The 17,103-nt window shown below is 50.4% G+C and overlaps 1 protein-coding gene across 1 annotated transcript; it reads right to left on the bottom strand.

The window, feature by feature from the left end:
• Positions 1–446: 446 nt before the first annotated feature.
• On the bottom strand, positions 447–12,769 carry RHOG (ras homolog family member G). The gene is made up of 2 exons (XM_069469304.1): positions 12,692–12,769; positions 447–1,667 (listed from the first exon to the last, which is right to left on the bottom strand). Exon 2 carries the CDS (start codon positions 1,597–1,599, stop codon positions 1,024–1,026), a length of 576 nt encoding a protein of 191 aa, XP_069325405.1. The 5' UTR covers positions 1,600–1,667; positions 12,692–12,769; the 3' UTR covers positions 447–1,023.
• Positions 12,770–17,103: the final 4,334 nt, after the last annotated feature.

Here is a 17,103-nt window from a genome sequence, read left to right on the forward strand (position 1 = left end):
AGCTGTCCTTATAAGGACTCCAAGCCTGGAAACTGGGATACCTGTGAGTCTTCAGTTGAGGCAGAGGTCTGGGTTCTAGCCACTACTCTTGTCAATAAAGACTTGTCCCCTTGGGGGTGTCAGGGTACAGCTCTCAGATGCATGGCTGAGAGTACCTGCCTTCAAACTGATGATTCTCAACCACTCCCTTCCTGAGCCCTAGATGAAGTCTTTCCTCAAGCTTTGTGTCCTAGTCCAGTACAGCATCTGCAACTGGGCCCCAGGGCAAGACTGGCCCCTCCAAGGGAGCCAGAGCTTTGTTAGGGAAATTGGGGGGTGGTTGGGGGACCACAATAAAGTCTATTGTCTCCTGTCCCCTATTAGAAGAAACAAAAGGCTCCCAGTCTCTAGGAAGCCCTAGCCCATGCCCACCCCCTAATGCCCAGCACACAGGGAGGAGCCGGGGCCACTGGAGACAGGAGGTTTTATTGATGCTGATGGGGGTAGGAAAGGCCCCCAGGAGCATGGGGGCTGAGTCAGTCAGCGGATGCATACGGCCTGGGCACATAGGAGCAGGTTAGGGCACATTCGTCTTCTCAGGATTCTGTAGCTCCTTCCTTGGGGAAGGAAGAGAGCCTCTTGGGAGCACAATTCCATGAGCAGAGAGGGCAGAGGTTAGAGATGGCTGAGAGCCCCTAACCTGAGAGGAGGCACCACAGTAGGCAGCAACAACTGTGCAGAAAGCTGGATGAACTGGTCAGTAGCAGAAAATGGGGTGGGGCGGGGCACTGGGTTGGACTCTTGGGAAGGGTCCAACTTTGGCTTGGGTGTACTCATGAGAATACCTGATGTTCCCAAGCAGAGTAGGGTAGGGCCCAAAGCCCCTTTCTCTGCAGGCCTCCCTAAGGAGAAAAAGGCATTCAGGGAGCCCCCTGGAAAGGGGTGCCAGAATTAGTCCTTAAGGCACAGCTGAGGGCAGACAAGGCGCCAAGGCACAACTGGTAGGGGGGAGGGCAGGGGCAGCCTCCGAGCTGAGTGCCAGGGTCACAAGAGGACGCAGGACCGCCCACGCTTGACCGGCGTGGGGTTGAGCACAGCCCGGACAGCCTCAGCGAACACTTCCTTGACGCCGTCCTGCTGCAGGGCTGAGCACTCGAGGTAGCGCACAGCGTGGATCTGCTTGGCCAGTGCCTGGCCCTGCTGCGGTGTGATGGGCGCCTGGCCCTGCTCCTTGAGGCGCCGTAGGGTGTCAGGCTGGGCTCTCAGGTCCTTCTTGGTGCCCACCAGGAGGATGGGCACATCAGGGCAGTGGTGGCACACCTCTGGATGCCACTTATGCCGCACATTCTCGTAGGAGGGCGGACTGGCAATGGAGAAACAGATGACAAAGACGTTGGTCTGAGGGTATGAGAGTGTGCGAAGGCGGTCATACTCCTCCTGGCCCGCAGTGTCCCACAGGTTCAGGTTCACTGTGCGCCCATCAACTGCACTCTGTGCACTGTAATTGTCGAACACCGTGGGGATGTACTCCTTGGGGAAGGCATTGGTTGTGTAGCAGATGAGCAGGCACGTCTTGCCCACAGCCCCATCGCCCACCACCACACACTTGATGCTCTGCATCGTGGGTGCAGCTGCTGTAGTGGAGGCAGTGCCTCCTCCTTCTTCTGGGCCCCTCTGGATGCAGTGACCTGTGGACAGATGGAAGGGACACTCTTGGTTAGGGAGGCCACTACACTACCCATTGGTAAGAAAGAATGGAGGCACACAAAGGGAAATTGGCTTCTGTTCCCTTAAGCTGACACCATCCCAAAAATCCCATCAAGACAGACTTCAAAGAGACAGATACACAATGAGAGGCCCTGAGACCAAGCAAAGATGCTGTAAAGATGCAGTATAACATGGTGGCAAGTACATAAGCTCTGGTGCCAGAATAACTAAGGTCAGCTCTTGGTTTTGCTATTGTCTAGCTGTGTGACCCTGGACAAATTACTTAACCTCTCTATGCTTCAGTGTTCTTGTCTGTAAAATTGGGGAGATAAAATAATACCTACCTCATTTGGTTATTGTGAGGATTATATAATACATGTAAAGCATTTAAAACAGTACCTAGGTTAGTAAGTATTAGCTATTTTTATTTTTCTCCAGGCAACATAGACACAGAAGGAAGGTACACAAGTTTAGTGATCTCCCATATCCTCTACTAAATATGGCCCCCTCCTACCAGGAGACTGAAGGGGGGGTTCTGGCATAGGGCAGCTTTCCCAGGTTACTCTGGGATACAGCTATGGGTAGAGCCTCTCCTAACTAAGGGCCCACCCTGTCCAGTACACTGATGTTTCAACTTCTCCAAACCTGACATCTTGGCTAATGAGTGCAAAAAGGCACAGTAAGAAACTCACTGAGTAAGGAGTACAATTCTTTAGACAGCTGCCCTATCCCAATACAGGGTGCTCTGGAGATAGGGAAAAAGTGAAGAGCTCACCCCATCATTCTTGTAAGCATGGAAAGCCCTATCTGGCCACATACACTCAGATTGGCAACTCAGTGCAGGAGAATACTGGAGATTGAGCTGGGGCCAGGATTTGGACTAGAATCTGAGTATGTTATGATGAATGAGGTAGAGGCTGAGGCTCCCAGACGTTGGCATCTTCTCTCAAGGCCCTTGGTGGGGCGGGGCAGATTTTTTAAGCCCAGACAGAAGGGATGAACAGAAGAGCAAGACAAAAAGTTGATTTTTCCCTCAATCTTCTGTCCCTTTCCTGAGACCATGGCATGTGCCTCTGAAAAATTTCAGGGGCTTCCAGGCTCCTGGGTAGAGAACACAGTGCCATTAAAACACCATCACTAAGAACACAGATGCTGGAGTCAGACTGTCAGGGTTCTAATCTTAGCTCTACCAACTATGTACGATCTTGACAATGTATGAGTTCCCTGAGCCTCAATTTTCTCATCTGTAAAATGGGGATAATCTTATCTATTGCATTAGAATTGCTCAGAGTAGGAAATGAGTTAATGTGTAGAAGGTGTTTGGCATGAGGCATGGCACATAGGAGGTGCCCAATGAATGGGCTACTGTATTTATTAGTTGGGTGAATATGAGAGAAAGAGTCCCAGCTCCAGCCACCACTGTGGTCTCCTCTGCAGGTCAAGGGCCTTGGGGTAAGGAACTGCTTTTCTGAGTTCCAGAATAGGATAGAGCTTCCGGAAACCCTGTGATTATTTATACTGCTGTGGCAAGGGTCCTCCTCTCATGGGCTACTTCCTCTTGGCCATAGAGGACTCTTGCTGGCCAGGATGTGACTTCCTTTCTCTGACTCTCTCCCACAACCATGTCCTGCTCCCTGGGAGAGGGCAGCCCTCTTTTAGACACAATTAAATCCCTCAGTATCCCTGCCTCCACCCAAGTACTGTCACCACTGGCCCACTTTTTCCATTTCACTTTCCATACTGCAAGGCTGCACCCTGGTCTGGGAACCCCTTCCGCCCAGCCTGACCTCATTGGTTCTGGCTCATAATTGGTTCAAGAGCCTCAGAAATCAAAGATTGGCACACCTGTAACCCTAGCACTCTGGGAGGCCAAAGTGGGATTGTTTGAGGCCAGGAGTTTGAGACCAGCTTAAGCAAGAGTGAGACCCCCATCTCTACAAAAAATAGAAAAATTAGGTGTGGTGGCGTGCTTCTGTAGTCCCAGCTACTCAGGAGGCTGAGGCAGGAGGATCACTTGAGCCCAGGAGTTGGAGGTTGCAGTGAGCTATGATGATGCTACTGCACTCTAGCCGGGGAGACAGAGCGAGACTTCATCTCAAAAATTAAAAAAAAGGTCAAAGATGGGGGTGGGGAAGAATCCCCCCACTGGGAAGCAGAAAGGGAACTTTGGTGGTGTGGGAGCTGTGAAGGACCCAGGGCTTGGTCCCATCTCCCTCCCAGGCCACAACTTCCCCTGGGATCACTGGGAGGGAAATGATTTCACCCTAAGAGGTTGACAGTCTGGTTCACATTAAAAATATTTCCATCTTATTTACATGAATAAGTGTGTGTGTTCAACCTCAGGACATTCAGAGAGAGACCGTCTTGAGAGTGGGTCAGGGAAGGAAATAAGGGCCCTCTAGGCCAGTGGAGAGTCAACTGGAACCCTCAGACTGGGAGTCGAGAGGGTTCTAGCCCCATCTCTGCTGACTCACTGCAACCAAGCATGAGGCATTTATCCTCTTTGGGCCTCAGTTTTCCTATCCAGGAAATGGAGAAAAAAAAAAACCTGTGACAAGAAAGGGCACTAGATGGATGAAATAAGACTTAAAGAGCCTTGGGGGCAGGTGCCATTACTTGTGTCCACTGGATTATCTGGGAAGCACTGGCATTTCGAAGCAGAACTCCTAGGCCTGTAATCTTCAGTTCCACCCAGAGCAGGGGAGTGGGTGTGGCAGTATGACTGAGAACTCTCCCCCACAAGCCCAGCACTGGGCTGGCCCAGGCAGGAAGGCAAAGAGGGAACTCTGGCCGCAGTCACAAGGCCCAAGAGACTGGAAGTACAGCTCTCTAGGGAGGTGGTTATCAACCAGCAATCAGTAAATCGGCCCTCAAAGGAGAGGGGAGGGAGAGGGTAGCTTCCGGGCTGGCAAGGGAACAGGGACTGACACCGGAAAAGGATTTTGAGTAAGGTAGTGTCCAGAAACAAGCAGGGCAGAGGCAGTGTAGTATAGGGCCAAGAGCACTGTATACCTGAATCTGACGTCCTGAGTTCATCGGTTTGCTAACCTTCCTTGACCCTTGATAAAAGGCCCTCATCTGGTACAACCTTGATAGATTGCATGGTATTATATCACTTGATCCTTATAACAACCTATTAGTACTATTCCTATTTTATAGATGAGAAAACAAACTCAGCAGTTAAAGTAACCCAACATCATACAGCTAGTTAGTATACGAGCCAGGACGCAAACCCAGTTTTGGGACCCAAAGTCCTGTGCTTTCCTCAGTCTATCACATAGCCTCCAAGTTACCCCTTACCAGCTAACTGTGTGACCTCGATCAGGTAAGTCACTTCCCTTCCTGGAGGCTCAGTTTCTTCATGTGTATAACAAAAGTAATAACACTAGCCCTCCCAGCCTCAGGATCTTGAGTATGGGAATGAATATGCTTTGTAAAGTGAAGTGCTGTGCACACAGGAGGTGACAGGAGCAAGGTCCTCCATCCTAAGAAGCAGGAAGCACTAAGTATGCATGTGTCTGTGTGGTGGCATCAGCCTAACTCTCCCTATTCAGGTCTAGATCAGACCCTTATCCTTTTTCCCAAGACAACTCTTTTATCTGAAATCCTTTGTCTTGAACTGTGTGGAGTAAGTTCCCAGGAGTGCATATGCTAAAAGGTAGGGTCTAACCTGTGCCAAAAAGGAAGAAGCGATGTCAGTGCTACAGGAGGCCAAATCAGGAGAGTTTGGGGTTGGGGTTTGACTATGACTTGTTCACTAGGTGGCTTTTTCAAGAAGAATCAGTTAGCCAGGCATAGTGGTGTACACCTGTAGTCCCAGCTACCCAAGAGGCTGAGGCAGAAGGATCACTTAAGCCCAGGAGTTTGAGGCTGTAGTGTGCTATGATTGTGCCTGTGAATAGCCACTTCACTTCAGCCTGAGCAACACCGTGGTACCCCCATCTCAAAAAAAGAAAAAAAAAATTAGTGTATAAATAAATGTTTGCAGATATGTATGTTTTTGGCCAAATTGCAATGACTTATTCTGGCTTTTTCCCCCTAATTTAATTAAGATCACGCCTGGTCCTTCATCTTGGCATTCAAAATTCTTCTTAATCTTGCCAGGCATGGTGGCTCACACCTGTAATCCTGGCACTCTGGGAGGCTCAGGCAGGAGAAACACCTGAGCCTAGGAGTTTGAGAGCAGCCTGAGCAAAAAATTAGCCAGGTGTGTTATCGCACATCTGTAGTCCCAGCTACTTGGGAGGCTGAGGCAGGAGGATCACTTGAGCCCAGGAGTTTGAGGTTACAGTGAGCTATGCTGACGCCACTGTACTCTAACCTGAGCAACAGAATGAGACCCTGTCTCAAACAAAACAAAACAAAACAAAAAACTCCATAATCTGATAGAGGTTTTAGATTCACGTAGACTTGATTTTAAATCGTGGTTCTTCCTGTATCAGCTGTGTGACCCTGGCCTTATGATGACTTGCCTCTCTCAGCTTCAATTTCCTTATCTTTCAACTGCAGCAGCAATGGGTAAAGATTAAATGCATGTGAGTTCCCAGCTCCCTGCTCCAGAGGGGTCTTCAGTGTCCTATGCAAATAAGCCAGGATCATTCTTGCTTCTGAACTTTTACTCTTGATTTTCCCTCTGCTGTCATTCCCTCTCCCTTCTCAAATCTTCCTGACTCCTCAAGGCCTAGTTTAAGTCTCACAGTCCCATGAGGCTACTGAATTCTTTGGATATCCATAGCATGGCCTGCTATGGAAATTTAACCCTGCTTTGGCTCCGTGTGATTCTCCTTTTCTAATAGTCATGCATACATAAATTTCCCAGCTGTGGGTGCCCCTCCAATACTAGAGCCTGGGCTTCTCTTGACTCAATGACAGAAAAGCTTTGAGTATAGCACTGGGCACACAGGAGTGTACAACCACTGCCTTCTGATCTGCGTACACCTGCCCTCATACTGAGCTCTGGATAGACCCCTCCCCTGCCCACAACACATACACAGCCAATTCTATATGTTGTATGTATTCTGAAATACAGAATCTTATTGGACAGCAATGAGAGCCAAAGCTATGACTGGGATAGGCAAAAATCTCTCTTCCCAATACCAGCTTGACTTGGCTCCAGGAGGGAGTACAGTCCATGGGAGGCACAGCTCATGGGGGCTCACCCTGTCTGAGTGTGTCCCTAGAGCCCAGGCTTACACCCAGCGTTTTCTGGCCTTGGGATGTGGCCCAGGCAGGCCCAGGAGTGGGGAGGGAAGGAAGCAGCCTGATTGCCTGATCTCTGTGGCCGTTACAGGAGGGGAAGTGTCCCAACTGGGAGTGGGGGAGGGGAGAAATGGACTCTAAGCAATGGGTGAGTGTGGAAACAATGAGAACTTACTACAGCCTTCTAGCCTGCCTCCCTAACATGGGGCTCCCTTTCTGCAGCCCTCCCTGAACCTCACTCTAACTGCAGTCCATCTCTGAGTATTCCAATCCTTAGCTCTGGCCATACCACCCTGATCCTCTATAAAGTGGCCTCCACATTCTCTTCCCTAAAACACATCAAGTAGCGATACTCAAAAAGCCAATCACCAGTGCCACCTCCTCCAGGAAAGTTTTTATAAATCATCCAAGTCACAAGTGACTTATCCCATCCAAAGTTTGGTCCCTGTCTCTCTCATAGGAACATTCTCACCACCTGTGGAGGCTGACCTGAATCTTATCTCCTGTCATTACACTGGGAGTGTCTAGAGGGCAAGGTCCTGGCTGACTTCTCCCTAGGCTGAGCATAGGACACTGTGACTGTCAGTAAATAACTGAATGAACTCAATCTGTCCTTCATGTCTTTGCACATGGTAGTTCCTCTTCTTGCAATGTGGCTCACCCAGTTCAGATCCTTTCTGTCTTTCAAGGCCCAGTTCTGTTCCCCAGCTTCTCCAGGACACCACAGCAACTCCCCTCCTGCCTTACCTTCCCCAGCACTGTCTGTCTGTGCTGTTCATTAGGCCGAACTAACTGGATGCCTCACAGGGAGGGAAGTCTGTCCTTCTGTTTATTTCCAGAAGCTCAGCTGAGCTTTCCAGGGCTGAGCAAAAGCTGCAGACTGACACACACCTCCTCCCCCATCAATCCATAGACTTTGATGCTGGGAACAAGGAAGAACCTCTATGACCAGGAGATGCAAGACAAAGATAATCAATTTCTTCCTCATCCTGAGGAGCACAAAATTGGGGTAACAAACACACAAGCCACACAGTGCCTTGTCCTCAATTGGAAGGGTGAGGGGCAGGGCAGGCAGAGCTAGCTCTGAAGTGATGAAGAAGATAGGCAGGTAAAGCGGTCCTGGTGGGCTAAGGATTGGGAATATCTGAAGACTCTTGGTCAAAGATGAGGCTGGGGCAGGGGCACTGTTGGAAAGGCTTCAGAAGCTCTGCAACTTTGCTTATTTGTTTTGAAGGGAGAAACAGAGGAGAGGTGGTATGAAGAAGCTCAAAGGGGCTGCAGCTGGCTGCAGCTGGGCTGGGAGGAGGAAGCTGGGGGAGACATGAGGTCAGTGTGGGGCTGGGACCAGGCCAAGGGCTGAGTTTCTCTTTCTTCCCCTTCTCCCCATCAGCAGGGTAGAACCCAAGAGAGCCTAGTTTCCAGCCTTAAAAAAAAAATCCATGCTGAATGACTCTCCACCTCTTGCCATTCTCCATTCTTCAGCGTCTGCAAAGGATCCTGCACTGCAGCAGGTAGGGTAAGAGAAGGAGAGAGCTGACGCCACCCACTAGGGGCTGGAGAGGAGGAGGAAACAAGACCGTTGTAGCTTGGAAGGCTGGGGGGGGGAGGGTGGGGTTGGGATCCTTTCACCAAGTCCCAATTCCTTCCTAGCTTCTCTCACTGTCCCAACACCTAGGGTGTTCCACAAAGGGTGAGTCCCAGGGCCGGGACAGCTCTGGCTGGGGGAGCCAAGGAAGCTGCCCCTCCCCCACCAAGCAGCACAGAGGAAGGCTCACACACTGGCTTCCTCTTCCCCGCCTAGCAGCAGCTCAACAGTCCCCGGGCCCCATGAAAGGCCTGTGAAATGGCACTTCCTTTGCCTTTGCTAATTTCACACGAGGCTGTACAGAAATGCTACCCTACCAATCCTGCCTCCCCCACCTGAAAATACCCACAGAGAGACCCAGGGCTGCCCAGTCCCTTCAGCCCCACCCAAAGCCTGAGGGGGTTTCCACAAGGGAAAATAACATCAGGGAGGAAACTCCGGCATCTATTTTCCACTGTCAGTGGGGCAGAGCTGGAGCAGAAGAGACAGGGTACTCCCCCATCTTGCTGTCCCCTGGCAAAATCCCCTCTGCCCTCTTATCTCTCAACCTGTAAAAATCCTTGGTTCCCAGGAAAGGGCCACAGTTCTGCCTCTGGATACATACGCAGAGACTACTCAGGCCTGTCACATCAAGGCTGGTGAGACAAGAGGGCCCAGAGTTGGGGGCACTACCATGAGGAGTTTCTTGGGGGGGAGGGAAGGGAGAGTCAGAGCTATCATGCTCAAGTGAATGTGCCCATGGAGGTATTGATATGCAACTCCTTAATGCTGAAACGGAGCCAAGAGAGCTAAATTGACCACGGTTATACAGAGAGTTGGTGGCAAATCCAGGACAAGGCCCTGGGTCTCCTAACTTCCGGCTTGATGTTAGTTTCACAAAGGAGAGAAGGTGGGGATTGTTACTCTGGCCTGGGAATGGGCCTGCTAATCTCTCTGACTTCATTCAGGATGATCCTACCATGGTTTATCCCTTCAGGAAATGGGCCAAAGTGGTCAAGTTGACCCAGGTCTGAGCCCTTTTTGCTTCTAAGTTCCCAGGCTCTCATGCCTAGCCCATCCTGGGGCATTTATGGTTTAGCACTGACTTTACAACAGCCAGCCACCTTTGCCCTGCCCCAGCTGAGAAGCTCCTCCTTTGGCCCCTAGCTCCTGGAGAGATGCCCTCCCCCATGAGATGAGGACAAAAGAGGAAGCTGGACGCTGGACAGGAAAACCAGTCTAATCTGGGGAGGTGGCCCAGGCTTTGTCTTTGGTTTTCCCCCTTAGCTCTTCTCACGGACCTCTACAAACCTTACCACTCATGGGTCTACACTGTATATGGAGGGAGGGGTCTTCAGTCTGAGCCTGGGCCCCATTCTTCTTCTCAGTTTCCCAGCTATCCTCAACCTAGTATCTTTCCAGCTGTCTCACCATAGCCACAACCTCTCATATCTTCCTGTTCGTGACCCCCTAAAAGCTCACACCAGATACCTCATCTGCTCTCCATCTTGCCAGAAACAGCTCTCCATATTCCAGATTCCCAACCAGGATCTGTGACAATCTCACATTAGCTACTTCTCTTCATGTCACAACCTTGACCATACTTCTTTAGCCAAGACCTCAACAGCAGCCTCCTAGGTTGTAGCCACCCACACACACGATGATATTTTCCCATTTATATTCCTCCCACTCAGGTCATATTTTCCCAGCAATGACTTTCTTGTAGTTAGCTCAAACTTCCAAGGGAGGCAGTTCTTACCTGGGAGAACCCTTGTCTCATCTATCCTGTCTTTACCTTCAGAGCCCTGTGGGTTGCTGAGTTATGCAGAATACTAAAATAAATACTGGTTTGCCAGGTTGGGAATCAGGACTCCTGGGGTTTTATTGAGTTGTGATGCTGGGTAAGTGCCTTGTATGCACATCCTTCCCTGAGCTGGGATTTTATGCAGGTCCCTGGGGTTTCCTCCTGGAGCCAAACTTCTGTACCTCCCAGAAATGAGAGTAGGAGAGACAGTTAAGTGTAAGGGCACGACTGGAAGAAGGAACAATTTATGGGAAAGGGACAAGTGCGAGACAGGCAGAGGGCTGAATAGGAATAGCCCTTAAATTTAGCTGTGCTTGGGAAATCCCCAAAATGTAGCACTTGCTCCCCTCCGCTTTTTTTTTTCTAGTAGAGAGAAATGAATACACAACACTGGAGGCAGAGAGAAGATCCCTCAGCATGCATCCCAAAGGCTTGAGGAAGGAGCTCAAGAATGGAAATAACAAGATCTTACAGAGCCAGGATGGACTGAGGTTACACCTGGGAGAAATTCCTGAGAGAGGGAGTAGAGTCCCACATGAGAGGGGAATACTAAGGATGCCTGAAGGGTTCAGCAGAACTCCAGAGAGCTTTTTGGTCACTAAGGCTGTGAGGCAGACCAGGATATGTGTTTAGGCCCTGGAAGACAGCACGGAAGAGGAGGCAGACACCTTTGCCTCACACTCTTCTTTTCCTGATTCAAAATTAAGTCTAAAGTTAGACCAGTTGCAGTCTTCCCTCTACAATCCTGCCTTTGCCCCCCTCCCTTTCCTTCCATCATACCCAGCTGGTCCCATTCTCTCTGCCAGGCGATGTTGGAACCAGTAGGTGTTCGAGTAAGGACCTTCAGGCTGTCCCCCAGCTTTCAGGCCTGGCCTCTTGATCAAGCACCCAAGGGTTGGGGTGATTTTGATTTCCCACGGCCTCTCTCACTAGTCTTATTCCTGTGTCACGCTACCCTGACTGCTACAGACTGCTTCCTCCTACCTAACCACAACCTCACCCACTGCAGGTTCCCGTCATTCTGCTGGCTTCCCCTGCTCTGGGCCCTCTCAAGGCTGAGGGCAGTTATTTTGTCTCCAAGAGATAAAGATGTAGACACACAGACATTTGTACATGCATACACACACACAGAGGTTTTCCAGCCCTTAATCTTCTCTATAACTGAGAGGCTGCAGCCTGCCTCTTCAAGCTAGGGATGCTTGAAAAGACTCTCCAACTCATCAAGTCTTCTACAGCAGATCCTGACCCCAAAGCTGGAGATAAGTGGGTGAGAGGGAAGGGATCAGAGAGGAGTGATGGAGGAAGCAAGAGGGTGAGTATGAGTACAGCAGCCAGAAGCTGGAAAGGGAGGGGAGAGGCTACAGGGTACCAAGATGAACACAGGAGCCCACAGGTGAGAAAAGGGCAGGAGCTAGGTATGACTGTGTGTTTGGGGGAAAAGAGACCGGAGGGGATGAGAGGAGAGAGTGATGGCAGGTTTGTGGGTAGAGACTAAAGAAGGGGTGGAGGAAGACAACAGGAGAATGTGTAGAATTCAGGGACTAAGAATAAAGAGGAAGATTAGGAAATGGTTACCGATCTTCCCTCAAAGGCCAGAATCCCTGCTGCCTCCCAAAAGCCACAAAAAACTTGTTTGGGACCATCAGTACCTCCGAATGAGAGTCCTCCCACTGCCAATCACAGGGCAAGACCAGGCCTTTTCCTTCCTCAGTTTACTCCCCCCAAACCAAGGCCAGGCTCTGGTCACTAATACCAGCAGATGTTTGCTTACTAAGTACCTGTTGCTTAGCTCCAGGGATGGTGAGATTGGGCCTCAGAAAAACAGACATACAGAGAGAAAGACTGGGGTAGGGCTCCCCTCCGGCCCCGCCTCGGTCCTCCTGAGTGCAGGGGACTCTTGGGCTGCAGCCTGAGAGTGGAGGTCTGGACTGGCAGAGATCTTGCAAGGAGAGAACCCTTTTCCTTGCAGTCTCGGGCTTCAAGGGCTCCAGACACCGCCCCCCTCTCAGCCTCACAAATGTCACAACTGCCCAGAGCAGACGGAGTGCCTTCTCCAGCCCAGAGGCCCCTCTCCCCTCACACACTTTTGAACGCACCCCACAACTTCTGAGGACACCCCACCTCTGAGTCTCAGCACCCAGCTCTGAGCTTTTCCACTTCAGAGGCTGTTCTCTCGGAGCCGGGGACCCTCCGGTCTCAGGGGTCCCTTGCAGCTCGGGAGAGCCGGTACAGCCGCTGGGAACCCACTCTCAGCGAGCCTCCGCCGGCGCGCAGTGGCCCCGTCCCCGCCCCGCCCGGCCGCACCCGCCCAACTTGGACTGAGTCGAGGACCTCCCGCCCGCGGCCTCGGCAAGCGAACTTCCTCGGCCTGCGCCCAGTCCCGGGCCGCCCGGCTCCCCTCCCCGGACCCCTGCCCGCCAGCCCCGGCCGGGCCTCACCTGGCGCCCTCCCCGAAGCGGGGGAGCTGGGGGCGGCGGCAGCGGCTCCGGGCTCGAGAAGGAAGTGAGAGCCGGAGGCCGGAGGAAGTGGGGGGGCTGGGGGGCGGGCCGGCCGAGGCGGGGCGCGGGAGTGGGGCCGGCCGGGGCGGGGCCCGACCAGGAAGTCCATGGGCCACCCCCCCAGCCTCGTCCCCGGGCCAGTCAAAGGCCCCCCTCTTCCCCCACCCCAAGCCCTCTGGCCCCTAGGCTCTTAAGTCAGGCCTCCCAAAGTTAGGTCTCCGGCCTCCTCCTTGCCACCCCACCCAACCCCAGCAGAGGCCCTACCCTAGGCGCTAGGCATTTGTCCTCTTCCCGCGTATCTCGCCCCCACCAACCTCCGCGGGAAGATGCTGAGAAAGGCGCCCCTAGGCCTGGTGCCTTCAGCCAACCCCAGGGCTCGAGCGGTGGCCAAGGCTGGGGCAGTCCCCACCCCTGCCCCGAGCCCCGGGGGAGTGCGCGGTGGTGGTGATTCAGCAGTGGGAAGGCCCCAGACCCCTGGGGAGGGTGGGGAGACTGGGGGAAGGGGAGCTGGCGTCAGCACCCCGGGGAAAGACAAGATCAGCAAAGGCGGGGCCACGGGCCCCAAAAACAGGATGTCGTGCTGTCGTTCTGCACCCAGGGCCTCTGCGCGGCAGGGCTTTGGGGAGGGGGCGTGGTGGACGCAGGACATGGGGCTCCCCTTGTCCTGTCTTCTTGCCCCGGCGCGCAGCTGCTGGGGCTGAAGGGCCGCACCCAGGCCTGAGGTCCGGCTTGGGCCCTGGGGACCGGCGGGTGGGTGGACTCGTGGGCGCCCTCTGGTGCTTCTGCTCCCAGGCCTTGCGCGCGGAGCTTTGACTTAAGAATCCACATCCTTCCTTCAGCACAAACTTTCAGAGCGCCTACCACGTGCAGAGCTCCGTGCTAGGTGCAGTGGAGAAAAATAGCGTTTAAAACAGGGGCCTTGTCTTCCAGAGGCTTTCGAAATAAAGAGGAAGACCGATTCCGGGAATAAATAGCTTACCCTTTCCTCATGAGCCTAAAATCTGTCTTTGGTAAAATAGAATAATTTCTCTTTCATAGGGTAGTTGTGAAGATAAGAGAATGAATGTAAAAGGCCTGCTGTCAATGGGTGTCTCAAAATAAACATTCAACAAGTCCTTAAAATATATATATATATATATGTATATATATATACTATAAGAATGGGTTTCTTAGACACAGCATGCCTGCCCCCATCTTTGGGTCTTTGCACATTCTATTCCCTCTGCGTGACTTCTTTCCTATATTGACTGCCAGGGGGAATGGACCGTCTTTCACAATCTGGCCCTAAAGGAAGGACTACTCTGTCTGATTGCCATCATCCCTCCTCTTCCTCCTTTGACAACAACAACAGCAACACAACCCCACTTCTGCCATGGACTCCGTAGTTTCTCCCAGCCCTGTTCAATACAAATTTAACATGAATCACACATGTAATTTTAAATTGTCTAGTAATGACATTTTTTAAAAAGTAAAAAGAGACAAAATTTTAGTAATATATTTTACTTAGCCTAACATAGCCCGAATATTATCATTCAACATGTCATCAATACAAAAATCATTGGTTATAAAAATTAACTGGATATTTTACATTCTTTTTTGGTACTAAGTCTTTCAAATCTGGTGTGTATTTTACACTTACAGTATGTCTCAATTTGGCTAGACACATTGCAAGTAGTCAATAGCAATGTGGGCTAGTGGCTACTGTATCACTGGTGAAGCTGGAGACTGTATCAGATTCATGCTGGTGAATGATTCTGAGTGCATGAATTCATTCTTCAAGATCCTTCACCAGAAGCCTCCCATGACCTCCCAGGTAGAGTTTTAGTCTCTTTCTTCCTTTTTGGTCCCAATACCTCTTGAGACAAACTCCCTTCTATAGAGAAGGGTAGAGCAAGACGGAAAAGAGGAAAAATCTCATTTTTCTCCATACCCCATTGGCAGCACGTGACTGGTGCTTGGTGTTTAGTGAATGAAGAAAGGATTTTGAGTACTATAAATTAAAGTGTTCAGAGAAAGATTACACACTAAAACAGCTTCTATGAAGCCATTGAAAATTATGTCCCAGAACAGTTTTCTTTTTTTTTTTTTTTTCTTTGAGACAGGACCTGGCTATGTTGCCTAGGTTGGCCTCCCAAGTAGCTGGGACTATAGGTGTGTACTACCACACCCAGCTCCAGAACAATGATTTTTGAGCTGCGTTCCTAGAGTTCCCAGGACTTGAGAGCAGGAACATATATGTCTCTAGACTCCCTTCCCTTCAACTAGGGAAGATTTGCATTCATCTGATTTATATATTGGTGTTCTGGATAAAAAGCTCATTAAATAAAAAGTTTTCTGCAAAAAATATTTGAAAATCTATTTAGGCATATAGTAGTAAAAGTAGGGTGCACATTAAGTGTAGCAGATCAAAAGACTGGATTGGCAGCCTGGAGTTGGGCATGGTGGCATGCACCTGTAGTCCCAGCTACCCCAAAGGTGAGGCACGAAGATCACTTGAGCCCAGGAGTTCAAGGCCGCAGTGAGCTATGACTGGGCCACTGTACTCCAGCCTGGGTGACAGAGCGAGACTTGTCTCTGAAAAAAAATAAAAAACAAAGTGGATTGGCAGCCTGAGATCATGCATTTCCTGAGCCTCTGAATGTCTTGCGCTTGCCTAGCCCTGGTTTAGGAGGGAGAATATGACTTGGCTTTGAAGATCTTGAGATTTAGTGGGATATGGGACTTTGCATATGAAGCTACCAGAGGAGGAAAGAGCCCAGAGCTGGGGTTCAAAAGACCTAGAAGTTTAGTATTGGCTCAGCCAGACACATTATTAAGATTTTAGGCTAGGCCCCACCCTTCTCTGGGTCTCAGACTCTTCCACTGGAAAACAAGGGGATGAACTAGATGATACCTTTGAGCTCTGACCTTCTATGATATACTCTTAAGAATAACAATTAAGCAATTAAAGTTTATGTATATAGCATATTGCTCATAGTTCTTTAATACCATTTAGGTCATCGTGCTTTGTGCTCCAGTAAATTGTGTCTGTGTCTAATGTCTGTCTCCTCCACTGACTATAATTCCCTTGAGGTTGTGTCTGATTCATCTGTGTGTCCACACACTAGGCCTGATGCAGGCAGGCCTAAGCATATGTTTGCCTTCAGTAAACATCAGTGGAGTTAAATTGCTTTAGTAAAGTACTGACGTGTAGAACCACCAGAGTCCAGGTAACTTGGAGCCACTTTTGTGGCATAGATATACAAAGGGCCGATAAGACCAGAGGAAAGGGAGACAGAGGTGGGCAGGTAGAACTGCCTCCTTCTTGAAGGAGGAGGGATGCTGACCTGAAGAGGGCAGGAAGAGGGCACAAGAGGACTGTTTCTTTTTCTTACTCTCTCACTCGCTTTCCCTGAATAGGTGAGTTCTTGGCAGGTGGTGTGCATGTATACTCACAAGCAGCTGAGAGACAAGGACACTTAACCTGGACATTTAAAAGTAAGACAAGGCCAGCCATGGTGGCTCACGCCTATAATCCTAGCACTTTGGGAGGCCAAGGTGGGAGGATCACTTGAGGCTAGGAGTTCAAGACCAACCTGAGCAAAAGTGAGACCCCATCTCTACAAAAAAATAGAAAAATTAGCTGGGCATGGTGGCATGTGCCTGTACTCCCAGCTATTTGGGAAGATCACTTGAGCCCAGGAGTTTGAGGTTGCAGTGAACTATGATGACGCCATGGCCCATGGCACTCTAGCCCGGGCGACAGAGCAAAGAACAAGAAGACCTTGTTTCCAAAAAAAAAAAAAAAAAAGTAAGACAACATATGAAAGCACTTGGTGGGGTAGAAGTGTAGAATAGAGATCACAGACAGGTTCTAGAGCCAGACAGACCAGGATTCAAATTCTGGTAGTAACACTGACAGTATGACCTTTGACAAATCACATGACCTCTCCCATTCATTCCTTCAATGCACATTTATTTAAAATTTTGGTACCAGGCATAGTGTTACATGTCAATGATGAAATGGAAAAAACATAGACAAGTCCCTGCCCTGATGTAACTAGCAAGGGAGACAGACCTTAAACAGGTGATCATACAAAAGTACAGTGCTATAAGAACATATAACAGAGCCAACTTCTCAGTCTTAGTTTCATTCCAAAATGAGAATGACAGGCCAGGCACGGTGGCTCACACCTGTAATCCTAGCACTCTGGAAGCCCGAGGCAGGAGGATCACTTGAGCTCAGGAGTTCGAGACCAGCCTGAGCAAGAGTAAGACCCCGTCTCTACTAAAAATAGAAAAATTAGCCAGGCGTGGTGTGCGCCCTGTAGTGCCAGCTGCTTAGGAGGCTGAGGCAGGAGGATCCCTTAAGC

Source organism: Eulemur rufifrons, chromosome 6 (assembly GCF_041146395.1).
Source record: "Eulemur rufifrons isolate Redbay chromosome 6, OSU_ERuf_1, whole genome shotgun sequence".
In the NCBI taxonomy this organism is placed as follows: domain Eukaryota; kingdom Metazoa; phylum Chordata; class Mammalia; order Primates; family Lemuridae; genus Eulemur; species Eulemur rufifrons.

Coding starts and splice junctions, on each gene's coding strand:
- RHOG (XM_069469304.1), bottom strand. CDS start 1,599: ATGCAGAGCATCAAGTGTGTGGTGGTGGGCGATGGGGCTGTGGGCAAG.